This window comes from Alligator sinensis, unplaced genomic scaffold (assembly GCF_000455745.1).
Source record: "Alligator sinensis unplaced genomic scaffold, ASM45574v1 scaffold1666_1, whole genome shotgun sequence".
In the NCBI taxonomy this organism is placed as follows: Eukaryota; Metazoa; Chordata; order Crocodylia; family Alligatoridae; genus Alligator; species Alligator sinensis.
Window position 1 is genome coordinate 645,047 of NW_005842817.1, and position 11,844 is coordinate 656,890.

Genomic DNA, 11,844 nt, shown 5'->3' on the forward strand with positions numbered 1-11,844 from the left:
GAAGACATTGAAGAGTATCAGTCCAAGGACTGAGTCCTGCGGGACCCCACTGCCCACACCCTTCCAGGTCGAAACCGACCCATCCACCACGGCTCTCTGGGTGCGGCCCTCCAGCCAATTCGCCACCCACCGGACTGTGTAGTTATCCAAGTCACAGCCTCTTCACTTGTTCACCAGTATGGGGTGGGATACCGTATCGAAGGCCTTCCTGAAGTCTAAGTATACGACATCCACCCCTCCTCCTGTGTCCAGGCATTTCGTAACCTGGTCATAAAAAGAGACTAGATTGGTCAGGCACGATCTGCCTGCCACGAACCCGTGCTGGTTTCTCCTCAGCATAATTTGTCCTGCCAGGCTCTCGCAAATGTGAGCCTTGATAATTTTTTCAAAGACTTTGCCAAGGATGGAGGTGAGACTGACTGGCCTATAGTTGCCTGGGTCCTCCTTCCTCCCCTTCTTGAAAATGGGGACGGACATTGGCCCTTTTCCAGTCCTCCGGGACTTGGCCCGTGCGCCACGAGCATTTAAATATTCCTGCCAGTGGCTCTGCAATGATGTCGGCCAGTGCCTTCAGCACCCTCGGATGGAGCTCATCCGGGCCTGCCGACTTAAAGGGATCCAGTTCTTCCAAGTAACTCTGCACCATCTCAGGGTCTACGCATGGAAGTCTGGCGCCTTGCTGCTGCCTCTCTACAACCCCAGTGAGAGACTTGTCTTGCCCCTCACTTAGGAACACTGAGGCAAAGAACTCATTGAGGAGTTCAGCCTTGTCCCCCCTGTCCGTCACCAATTGCTTGGATGTCTATCTTGCTGGGATCCGATGACCCCAGTTGACTTCCTGCCCCTGGGGCGGGGGTCTGAACTCGACGATCTTCCGAGGTCTCTTCCAGCCCTAATGTCTATGAAATCTATGAACTTGTCTAATTATACTTTTATAATTTATACTGCAATTATACTCGCATTATACTTTTTCCCTAGAGGATCTCTGCAGACGGATCTGTCAGTATTGCCGGAGGACACATTGGAGGGAGAGAAAGCGTAATAAATATGAAGCCTGGATTTGAGATAAAACTTCACAGCGCTACCGCACATAGAAACAGGAGCTGCCTGGCTGACTTTTCATGCATAGTCCCAGATATCCTCTCCTCCCCAGCCATTCCGGGAAACATTGTGAACATAGTGATGCTGCTAAAGAACATTTCCCTGAAGCTATCCGAGGATGTGAACAGAGCAAAAATGCAGGTATTTCTTTATAGGCTTAAGAAGTCAAAGTGTGCATCACCAGTCATAACGGGTGTCATAACTGTATCTTTTGGATACACCAACAGATAGAAGGGATTCTAGCTGCCAGCTTCCTTCAAATGCTTCTCAGAGAGAAATTACGATTGCAGTTCATTTGCTGCAAAAGTGATGCAGAATTCTCATGGGGTTGCAGGCACTTCGGCGAGTAGGTATAGAATTTAAAAGGATCTTGACAAGTTGGAGAACTGGACTATAGACAACAAAATGTAATTCAGCAAAGACAGATGTAGTGTACTGCACACAAGGAAGAAAAAACTAATGCACAAATACTGAATTGGGGCCAACTTTTTTGGCTGGCATAGCACAAAGTAAACTTTGTACCATCGCCAGGTGCCAGTCTGATCCCCTTCCCCTACCCAATCTGTAGCTCTGTTTTCTTCTCCCTGCCCAATCTGCCACTGTGTTCCCTGTTCCCTCCTCAGTCTGTCGTTGAACCACACACAAAGCCTGCCGTTGGTGCAAGTTGGTCACCCCTGGGCTAGGCAGTACAGCAATATGATACCGCCACAAGAAAAAACGTGCAATATTTCGGCTGCATTAACAAGAACAAGACCGGCAGCATGATGGTACTAGGCTACTAGATGCTGGCTAGGACTCACCTGGCTTATTGTGTAATATCCTAAGTTCCACTTTTTAGGAAGGACATAGAAAAAGCTGGAGAGGGGATCCAGAGGCAAGCAAAAATGATAATAAAGGGGTCAGGCTATAAGTCACATGAGGAACGGTGAAGAGAACAAGGTATGCTTAGTTTGGAGAAAAGGAGATTAAGAAGGAACATGGTAGCTGTTTTCGAATATTAGGGCCTTGCTATACCTTGTGCTATGAGACACACACGGGTTGATGGGTGCTAGTGCTAGCTTAAGTTTAGAGCAGTCACACGTTCAGGCTAGCAGGGGCCTGAAGGACTGAAAGAGATGCATCCAAAGATGCCTCTCAAGCCGGTCCAGAGAAGTGATACTCCCCCTCTATGCGACTTTGGTCAGGCCGCAGTTGGAGTACTGTGTCCAGTACTGGGCACCACACTTCAAAAGGGATGTGGCCAGCCTGGAGAGGGTTCAGAGGAGGGCCACCTGCTTGGTGAGAGGGCAGCAGGACAGGCCCTACGAGGAGAGACTGAGGGACCTGAACCTGTTCAGCCTCAGGAAGAGGAGGCTGAGGGGGGACCTGGTGGCCACGTACAAACTCCTCAGGGGAGATCAACAGCAAATAGGCAGAGCCCTTTTCTCCCCAGCACCACCTGGGGTGACAAGGAACAATGGTAATAAGCTGATGAAGAATAGTTTTAGGTTAGAGATCAGAAGGCAATATTTTACAGTTAGGGTGGCCACCAACTTTCCAGGGAAGTGGTCCTCACCCCTACCTTGGGCAAATTCAAGAGAGGGTTGGACGATCATCTGTCTGGGGTCTTGTGAACCCAGCATTCATTCCTGCCTGTGGCAGGGGGTCAGGCTAGATGATCTGTTCAAGTCCCTCCTGACCCTAGCTACTATGAAACTATGAAAGGTAAGAATCCCCCCCACCCCAATCTAGGCTTTCTCCCTGCCACCTGGGGCCCCCCTGGTACCTCCCCTCCTGGCCCCTGGAGCTCCCCTTGCCCCCTACTCTGTGACTTGAGGCTGTCTGCACTGTCTGTCCCAGAGGAGCAGGCAGGCAAGGGTTGACCACTGCTGCTACTGGCCATCTTCAGCCACAAGTTAGTGGGTGAGCAGGGGGGGGTCAGGAGGACAGTAAGTAGGGATCGGGGGGGTGATAGGGGGGCCCAATCCAGGCCAGTAGGGGAAAGGGAGTGGGTGGGGTGTTTAGACTGAAGTGTAGCCTTGAGTGGCCCCACCTTTGTGTAACATGAGCTGGGTAACGCGGATCAGAGAGAATCCTGCCCTGGAGTGGCGTCACTCTGAGCCACCTAACAAATGCTTAAAGCTAGTGTCAGGTGTCAATGTGTGGACAAACCAGGTGTTAAGAGCTCCAGGAGCCTCCCAAAATTACCACATAATGTGGTCCTTAAGAAGGCTGCCGTGAAAAGAGCGAAAAACAATTCTTTCCCCTTGCTACAGAGGGTAAGGGCACAGCAAAGGGTTCAAGCTGCTGCAAAGCAAATTGAATGGAAATTTCAGGGAAAATGTCCATACTGTCAGACCAGGAGGACAATGCAACAAGCTGTCCAGGGACTTTGTGGATTGTCCCTTACTAAAGGCTTTCAAGAAGAGGCTGGATAAGCATGGCCTGGGATGGTTTAGGAATAAGACATCCTGCATTCATGTAGGTGCTTGGACTTAGATGACCCCAGAGGGGCCTTTGAGGTTTATGAATTTGTGTACGAGTTGAGAATCTTTTGCTCCAGCTGAAAGGCTTCAGCGAGGTAAACCTACTTCATTTGAAAATGAACCCACCAGTTGCATGCAGCCTCTTGAGGCCAGAAGTGTTGAAGTGGGGGAGCAGAATACGAAGGAGGTGGCATTTGGGGGTAGGTCAGAGCAGGCTAGTCTCGGAAATGCCCCCCCCTGAGTTGTCTATTGAAGTGGCACTCAGCCTCCACCCAAGATCAAAGATACTCTGTGCAAATAAAGGGGAGACCTTTACAGTGGGATGGAGAATTGACTTGCCCGGTGTCACCGAATAGACCAGAAGCTGAGTGAGGAGTAGACTAAACCCCCACTACAGCGTTCTCTCCATTACAGGATGCCCCCGACCACGAGAGGGCCACGTTAGGGTGGAATGACGACTCCCTTACATGACTCCCTATTTTTTGGAGGGGGGGCGGGGGGGGGGGCTGAGAATTAGTCTGGGAGTTGGAGAACCTCAGCTCACATGTTCCCTTTATAGCAAACAACCTCCCTCCTATCTCCACCCTTATCAAGTCTACTTCTTTTTTGGTGCTTTGGAAGAAGAAGAATGTAATTGCAATGTATCAAACTACCTGCACCAGAGCAGGCGCTTTCAATCATTTTTATGGTGTTCAGGATTGAATTAGGTGCTAGAGAATATTGTTTTATTAGACCAGTAGCACTATCATTGTGCATTATTCCCTAAAATAACTCTAATGACACAATAGTCTGTTCTTTTTCCTAAACAAGGGCATTAGGAATGAATGTGTATAATGGTCTTCCAAAACCATAAAAGTACAGGGAAATGAATGTGTCACTATTTCATTCAAGTAAATGGGTCTTCGAACTTGGCAAAGTACAGACGGTGCTTTCATCATGAAGAATAATTAAACCTATTTTCTGTGTTGCAGAGTTACAGCAAAATAGCCAACCATGTTCTCGACGCTTCCATAATTTCAAACTGGGCTTTCATAAGGGACAAAACTGCCGGTTCCATATTACTGGATTCAGTGAATTTATTTGCTGGGAAACTGCTTATAAAAAGTGGATCAGAGAGTATACCAGAACACTTCATGTCTACCAAGGGTTCCACCATAAATAAAAAGGCCCCAGGGAAGAGGTTTGACTTCTCCATGAGGTTTAATAACTCAAACAGCGCTATTGCTGGGAGCGTGTTCATTCCACAAGAAGAACTGCTGAAGATATCCACCCCTTCCCATGCCGTCAGTGTTGCTTTCCCCACGCTGGGGGCCATTATGGAAGCCAGTCAGCTGAACGATGTCCTTGTGAATGGAATGATTTTATCAGTAGCCCTGCCAGAGGAACTGCAGCAGATTTCACTCACTTTTGAAAAGTTCAATAAATCAAATAACGTTATGGCTCGCTGCGTTGGGTGGCATTCAACTGAGAGGAGGTGGGATGAAGCCGCTTGCAAACTGAAGACTGATGACATGAATAGTACCGTTTGTATCTGCAAGCATCGTCACCACACATTCAAGTCCTTTTCCATTCTCATGTCACCCAACACAATAAGAAATACTGTTCTGGATTATATTACATTTGTAGGTTTGGGCATCTCTATCTTCAGTTTGCTCCTGTGTCTTACCATTGAGGCTGTGGTCTGGCACCATGTTACAAACACAACCATAGCCAAAATGCGCCATATTTGCCTTGTGAATATAGCTGCATCGCTTCTGATTGCAAATGTTCTGTTTATTCTGGCTGCGGTTACATATGATAAAGTCAAAGACTATGCCACCTGTGTAGCTGCCACGTTTTTTGTTCACCTTTCCTACCTCTCCCTGTTTTTTTGGATGCTCGCTCTGGGCCTTCTGATTCTTCATGGATTGTTAATAATTTTTCGGAAGATGAAGAAATCTGCATTCATGGCTGCAGCGTTCTCTATTGGATATGGGTGTCCTTTGATCATATGTGTCCTCACTGTTGCCATTACTGAACCAAGGAAAGGCTACATACGGGATGGTGCCTGTTGGCTCAACTGGCATGATACTAAAGCCCTTCTTGCCTTTGTTATACCTGCCCTCGTGATTATTGTTGTGAATCTGATTGTAGTGGTGGTGGTTGTGGTGAAGACTGGAAGATTCTCCATTAGGGAAGGTACAAGGTCGCAAGATCTGAGCAGCGTCACCCGAACAGGCAAAAATGTTGCACTTCTGACACCTGTGTTAGGATTGACATGGGGGTTTGGATTAGCCACCATTGTTAGATACGACTCGCTGGGATTCCATGTTACATTTGCATTGCTCAATGCGCTCCAGGTAAGCACAGCATTTTGCAGAGAGTATCTCAGCATTGTTGGGGGAAGAGAGAGAGAGAGACTAAGGATGGACAGATCAACAATATAAAATTTGCACAGAGCAGATGGCTTGTAACTTGCAGTCGTATAACAGCCTGTGACAGATTGCCATCTCCCATAGCCCACTGACAAAGTCTGTGGAGTTGAACGGAGAAATCTAACCATTTTCTTAGTAAAAAGGCAGTTGAAGAATATGAAAAGGTGCATGCAGTCATGTTAAACTTGCATATTATGATAGGTGCTTGTTAACTGCAGTAATGTTGTATCATGGGTGCTAGATTTAAAGATCAGATAGCCAGCACCTCTTCTGGAATTAGTCAGTGTAGATGCACAGGAACAGTGCCAGTTCATATTATTTCCCTCTGAATGTAAAGCTTTCTTAGCTTTTGGGGGGTTATTTTGCTGCCTAAATAATAGTTTATAAAATCTAAGTGGGAAAACAGTGAAGTTTTGTGTATCTGTAACTGAAGTAGCTTTCTAAAGACAGTTTTAAGAGAGAGTCTGAAATTCAATTATTTGATAACCCTCTTGCTGTTGATAATTTCCTAGGGATTCTTCATCTTGCTGTTTGGGACCCTTCTAGACAGGAAGGTATGGAGTCACTTTGACATTCATCTGTTATTTCATGAATAAGCTTTAATGGATTAACTTTTCAAAGGGTTTTCTTATTTCTTACTTTTCTTATTCTCTAGACAAGAGAAGCCCTGAGAATGAGATGCATCTCAACAAAACGGAAATGCAGTCTAACAAAGGTAATGAATTCTTTCTCAGCTGTAATGGCATGATCTACAGTTTCATAGTGGCTTCCCCATCCATACAGACAGGAAAAGAAGGTCACTGTAAAGACATCCCTGGGTAAATAATAATACCTTTCTCTGGTACATTTTTTTTCATCTGAAGATCTCAAAGCATTTCACAAAGGAGAAGTAAGTATAATGAACCTTCATTTTACAGATCAGGGAAATACGGCACTGAGAGGGCAAATGGACTTGCCTAAGATTGCCCAGGAGTACAGTAGCAGTCAGGCATAAAATCTCTGCCTCTCCTTAATCCACCTGACCACAGTCACCAAGGGAGGAGGATCTTGTACCGAAAGTGAGCTCTTGTGGCATGCCAGACAATGTATGTCCTGGGAGGTGTGAGCAATCTGTGGTAAACTATGGAAATCTCTTGTATTTATGGATCCTGACTGGTTACTGCTCCATAGAGGACAATCAGCACCTGGAAGAGTACCCTGGTATGAACAGGAAGCCAATCCTCCTTTAAAACACTGTGTGTTGTGCATTAGTAATAGCTTGATCAGCCTGGAAGATGAATGGCTTTATTCTATGTGAATCTTGTCTCTATGGGGAGCCCTAAATATCTAGGGCTCTATCTATTGAGTGTATCTATTGCAATGCAGCCTTTGTTAGGATGAAGGTGACAGCACTTCCGATTACCCCAGGAGAGAAATCTCAGAATAAGGTGCTGTACCCATTTTGAGCCACAGTGGAAGAAACTGGCCTTTCATGCTTAGCGCTTTCGAACTGTGGCTGTCTTTTCTGTTACTCAATGTACAAAACATTTTGCCATGCTCTTGAACACTGGGATGGGACTATCACAATCTTGTAAATTGTTGGCAGGTTGTCAGGGTGGGCAGGGTTGTTATTGTGGTCAGGGTAGTCAATTAAGACTTTTTTTTTTTTTTTTTACTGACAATCTATGAGTGTTTTACTGACGACAAAACTTTTTTTAATGACCCATGCTTTTGCTGATGTATGCTTTACATAAGGTAAATATCACTCTTCTGCCAGGCTCTGTCCCGCTGCCAGGCCTCAGTTAGAAGGGCAGGGTTAAAATTTAGGGGATTAACATCAACCATAGCAAAAAAAATATATATTTTTTTTTAATTGCTTCAGTCGAAAGTTTGCCATAAATTTTTTTCTTGGGTTGGCAAACCTGTGTGACTACAGTGATGATTTTACACTGTGTTGGTTCCCTGCAACCCCCCACCCTGCTAGAGGCTATTCACCCTGATGCCCCCAACAGCACCCTGCACCATGCTGCCTCCGCAGCCCAACCCCCAGCCTTGCCTTTGCTAGCTCTGCTCCCCCTGTTCCAGCATAGATTTGGGGGTCCTATCTGTGACTCAGAGTATTGTAGGTAGCCTGGGACACTGCAGCAGCAGCATATAGCTGAGACAACTCTCCCTGCAGGGTGCTGTGCTCTTGCCCAGAAACCATGTAGTGCTGTTGTGCTCCATGTATCTGTATTTCAATCAAGCTGTGGCTGCTTAGTGTTTTTACTAACAGCTGACGTTTTGTTTTGTTTTTTAAGAACTTTACTGACAGCCTGATTTTTTTTTTACTGATTGTAAATTTACTGATTGTTGGCAACCCTAGTTGTGGTGGGGGTGAGAAAATGTCATCAGTAGCCCTCAAAGCAGTTCTCCAGCAAACTATTTCAATGGTTCAAAACCATTTCTTTGTGACGCACTGCTGTATTTCCTGGCTAGCTTAAAACTTGCAACATATCAGGTGGACTAAAACTCCTTTAGCTCAAGCAATAGACTTGTAGATTTTGGAGCCAACACATCTTGGGTTGTTCCAGCATGAGGCTATCCTCCAGACACACTAATGACCCTTATGCTGTTACTACTATCAAAGTTGCTTCATTGGTGCAAACACGGCTAAAGCATGTGTGTGTAGAAGAGGTGGTGTTTTGGTTTCTATTTTAGATGCCACTTTTATGACTTCATAAATATAAAATATATCCATGCAGTTGTTTATTTGATTGGCAATGCATACCTTGAGCCTGTTCTTATGGCATTTTGGCACTGATCAATACTGGGTGTTTGATGAAAGATTACCCTATGAAGTGATTTGTCAGGGACTCGGTGTGTTTTCTATAACAATGTTAAACATTTTCCTTGAGGCATGTAACTGAAAATATTCACATGATGAAATGATCACTCTTACTATAATAATAATAATAATAATAATAATACTGTTGTTGTTGTTGTTGTTAGGTTCTTTGAGCTACTTTTGGACATTGACCCTGTCAGTTATCTGTGTTTGGTTTCCTCAGGTCAGGCTACTATTAGGTGTTGTATGCAGGCTTTACAAAAGAAACCATATGGGAATTTATTTCTAATATGGAATGTGTTGTCCCATAAATGAAGAGGTTTTATGAGATGTACACCTATCTCAGTGCTCCACTCTCGACACTGGATGCTATTTATGTCTGCAGGAGAGGAGGGAATTTGTGGTGATGTATTTAGAAACTGGGGGAAAAAAATCCATGATATTTCTGTCCCATCAGAAATGCCAAGGTCTCAAAATCTGGTTTCATCCTCAATTGAGAGATGTTGTTGGGGTGGTGGGAAATTCACATATTCTTTCCTGGGAACATTGGTTCAACGAAGTCACTATGCTGATAAGTTGATATTGCTGTGTTAGCATTTTCAGGCTCTTGCCTTTTTAAACTTCTGACTTGCTCAGGTAGAGAGGTCTAAAGGCTTTTACTCTGCTTGCATTGGGGGCTCCCATTTTCTTCTTGCTATTTCACAGTAGCTAGAGCCAATTGAAGTGATTCAGTTAATAATTCCCTGGGAGTGGTGCTGCTGCCCAAGCAGTTCTGCTGAAGCGTCCATACTTGGAAGTCACTGCCCTTCTTCTCACCAGTGTGTTGGTTGGCCAGTCAGTTTTGATTCAACTACCTTCATGCCATGCTGGAAAACTTTCCTCCTGAGATAGTGGGTCCTGTGTACAGTCCCATGTGGATGGCTGCAGAGAGTTGTCTGATAGTCATGGGTCATGTTGTACTTATTTCCACCAATTTAATCATTTTAATAGATGTACATACAATATATATTTTAAATGCACTAGTTCCCTTCCACCCCCATGTGTTTTTTTTGCCTTAGCGAAAATACTTATAGTATTGTGTATTACAGGGCCCACTTTGCAAACCCATTCAATTCGGATTCAGATTTGGCCCAAATCAGGGACAGCGATTCAATTAGTTGATTTGAATAACTGTCCCTGATTTGATTTGGTCAAATCTGAAGATTCAATGCTGATTTGGAGAATCAGCGACTCGGCCATAGACACAGCTTTAAAAGTTTTTTCTACATACCTCAAGGTACCAGCACGGCTTGTGAACACTGCAATGCTGGGGCAGATGGAGCATCCCACAAGAGTGTGGGGGGCCCCTCCACTTCCGGTCCACTTCCGGATCCACTGGGGACCATGCTGGCCTCCCCCAACATTCCCCCCCTGGTTTGGTGATCAGCTGTGGGGGGACCCCAGGTGCCGCCCCCCCAGACCCAGGAGGCACCAGTCACCGAGCTGGGGGAGGCGTGTGGGGGCCCCCTAGGGCACTCCCCGGCACACCCAGAAGTGGACCGGATGTGCTTCTGGTCCACTTCCAGGTCTGCTGCTGAGTGTGCTCAGGAGCCCCCTGAACTTCTGTGGGACACTCCATGCGCCCCAGCATCAGAGCATTCATGAGCCCCTGTTACCTAGAGGTATGTAGAAAAAACATTTAAAGCTGTGTCTGTGTCTGAATCTCCAAGTCTTTCTGAATCAATTTGGAGGGTTCTGATTTGATTTGGCGAGATTAAAGGATCCTCTGATTCGATTCAGATTCAGAGATATGCCACTGAATCAGGCCAAATTTCTGCCGAATCGAATCAGGGACCGAAGCTTTGCACAGCCCTATTGTGTATACAATGATATTGCAAATGGAATTTGTGTTCACCATCTTTGGAATAGGGAATTCTACCACAACTGCAAATATCTTGATTAATGATGATAAAAAAGGGAAATAGTTCAGGTTGTTCTAGGTACCATACATTAAATGAACTTCTGCAGCAACAGGAAGCCCAAATTTCAAATCAGACAAAATTCTTGGGGTAGAAGGAATATCTTTCATTAGACCAGCTAAATAGTAGCAAAACAAGTTCTTTCTTTGCAAGCTTTCAGGCCCAAGCTCCCTTCCTCATCCATAGGAGAATTCAAGATTGTAAAATCTTTGAATTTTAAGTCGTGCAATCACCTACCCTGGAAATCTTTAAGAGGAGACTAGACAGTCACTTTGCTGGGGTCACCTGACTCCCAGTTATCTTTCTTGCCTAGTGCAGGGGGCTGGACCCGATCGATGATCTTCCAAGGTCCCTTGCAGCCCCTTACAATCTGTGAATCTATGAAAATTTCCCCCAGGTGAAGTTGCATTTCTACTTGGGGGGGACCTTTACAATCTTTCTGTTCTCCCATGGCTGAGGAAAGGCGTTTGGGCCCAATAGCTTGCAAAGAAAGAATTTTTTTTGCTACTATTTAGTTGGTCTAATAAAGATATCGTTTCTACCCCAAGAGTTTTGTCTGCCTATGCTTTTAGACCAACACAGCTAAAACCATTAACCTTAAAATTTCAAATTGCACACTTTCAGATCCTCAGTTATGAGCCTTTTATATGATTGTCTGCCTTTTACATAGTTACTTAAATGTTTTGTAATACGTTACATCAGGTGCTTATTTTGGAAATCACAGTAACAAATTGATATAATTTTCCAAATATTCTTCATCATTTTAGAACCATTAGCTAGATGCTACATATGGCCCACATACATAATTGATTACCTGGGATTAAAGAGAGCATGAGAGAAATCAGTGTATGAGCCTTGATGATGGCTTGGAAGGCTCCTTCTTCAAGTTCATGTAGTAAATCCTGTATCGAAATCAAATGTACCCAGGGTAAACATAACACTACAAAATGGAAGAGATTAGCTAGGCTTGGTTTTTGTTTTTCTCTGGAGACAGAGATGTTTCCTGCTGTGTGAATGAAGTTTAGATTCAAACAAGGTTAACATAAAGCTGCCATAAGGTACGTTTTGGTGAAACTGCCCCAGGGTGTTAATTAGGGAAA

General features: G+C 44.9%; 1 protein-coding gene across 1 annotated transcript in view; it reads left to right on the top strand.

The window, feature by feature from the left end:
- Nucleotides 1-11,844, top strand: part of ADGRF2 (adhesion G protein-coupled receptor F2) — a 21,234-nt gene that overhangs the window by 6,211 nt on the left and 3,179 nt on the right. The window contains exons 4-7 of the mRNA XM_006035294.1: nt 979-1,242; nt 4,538-5,905; nt 6,493-6,534; nt 6,636-6,695. Coding sequence (XP_006035356.1) covers nt 979-1,242; nt 4,538-5,905; nt 6,493-6,534; nt 6,636-6,695 — 1,734 coding nt within the window. The remainder of the gene's footprint in view (nt 1-978; nt 1,243-4,537; nt 5,906-6,492; nt 6,535-6,635; nt 6,696-11,844) is intronic.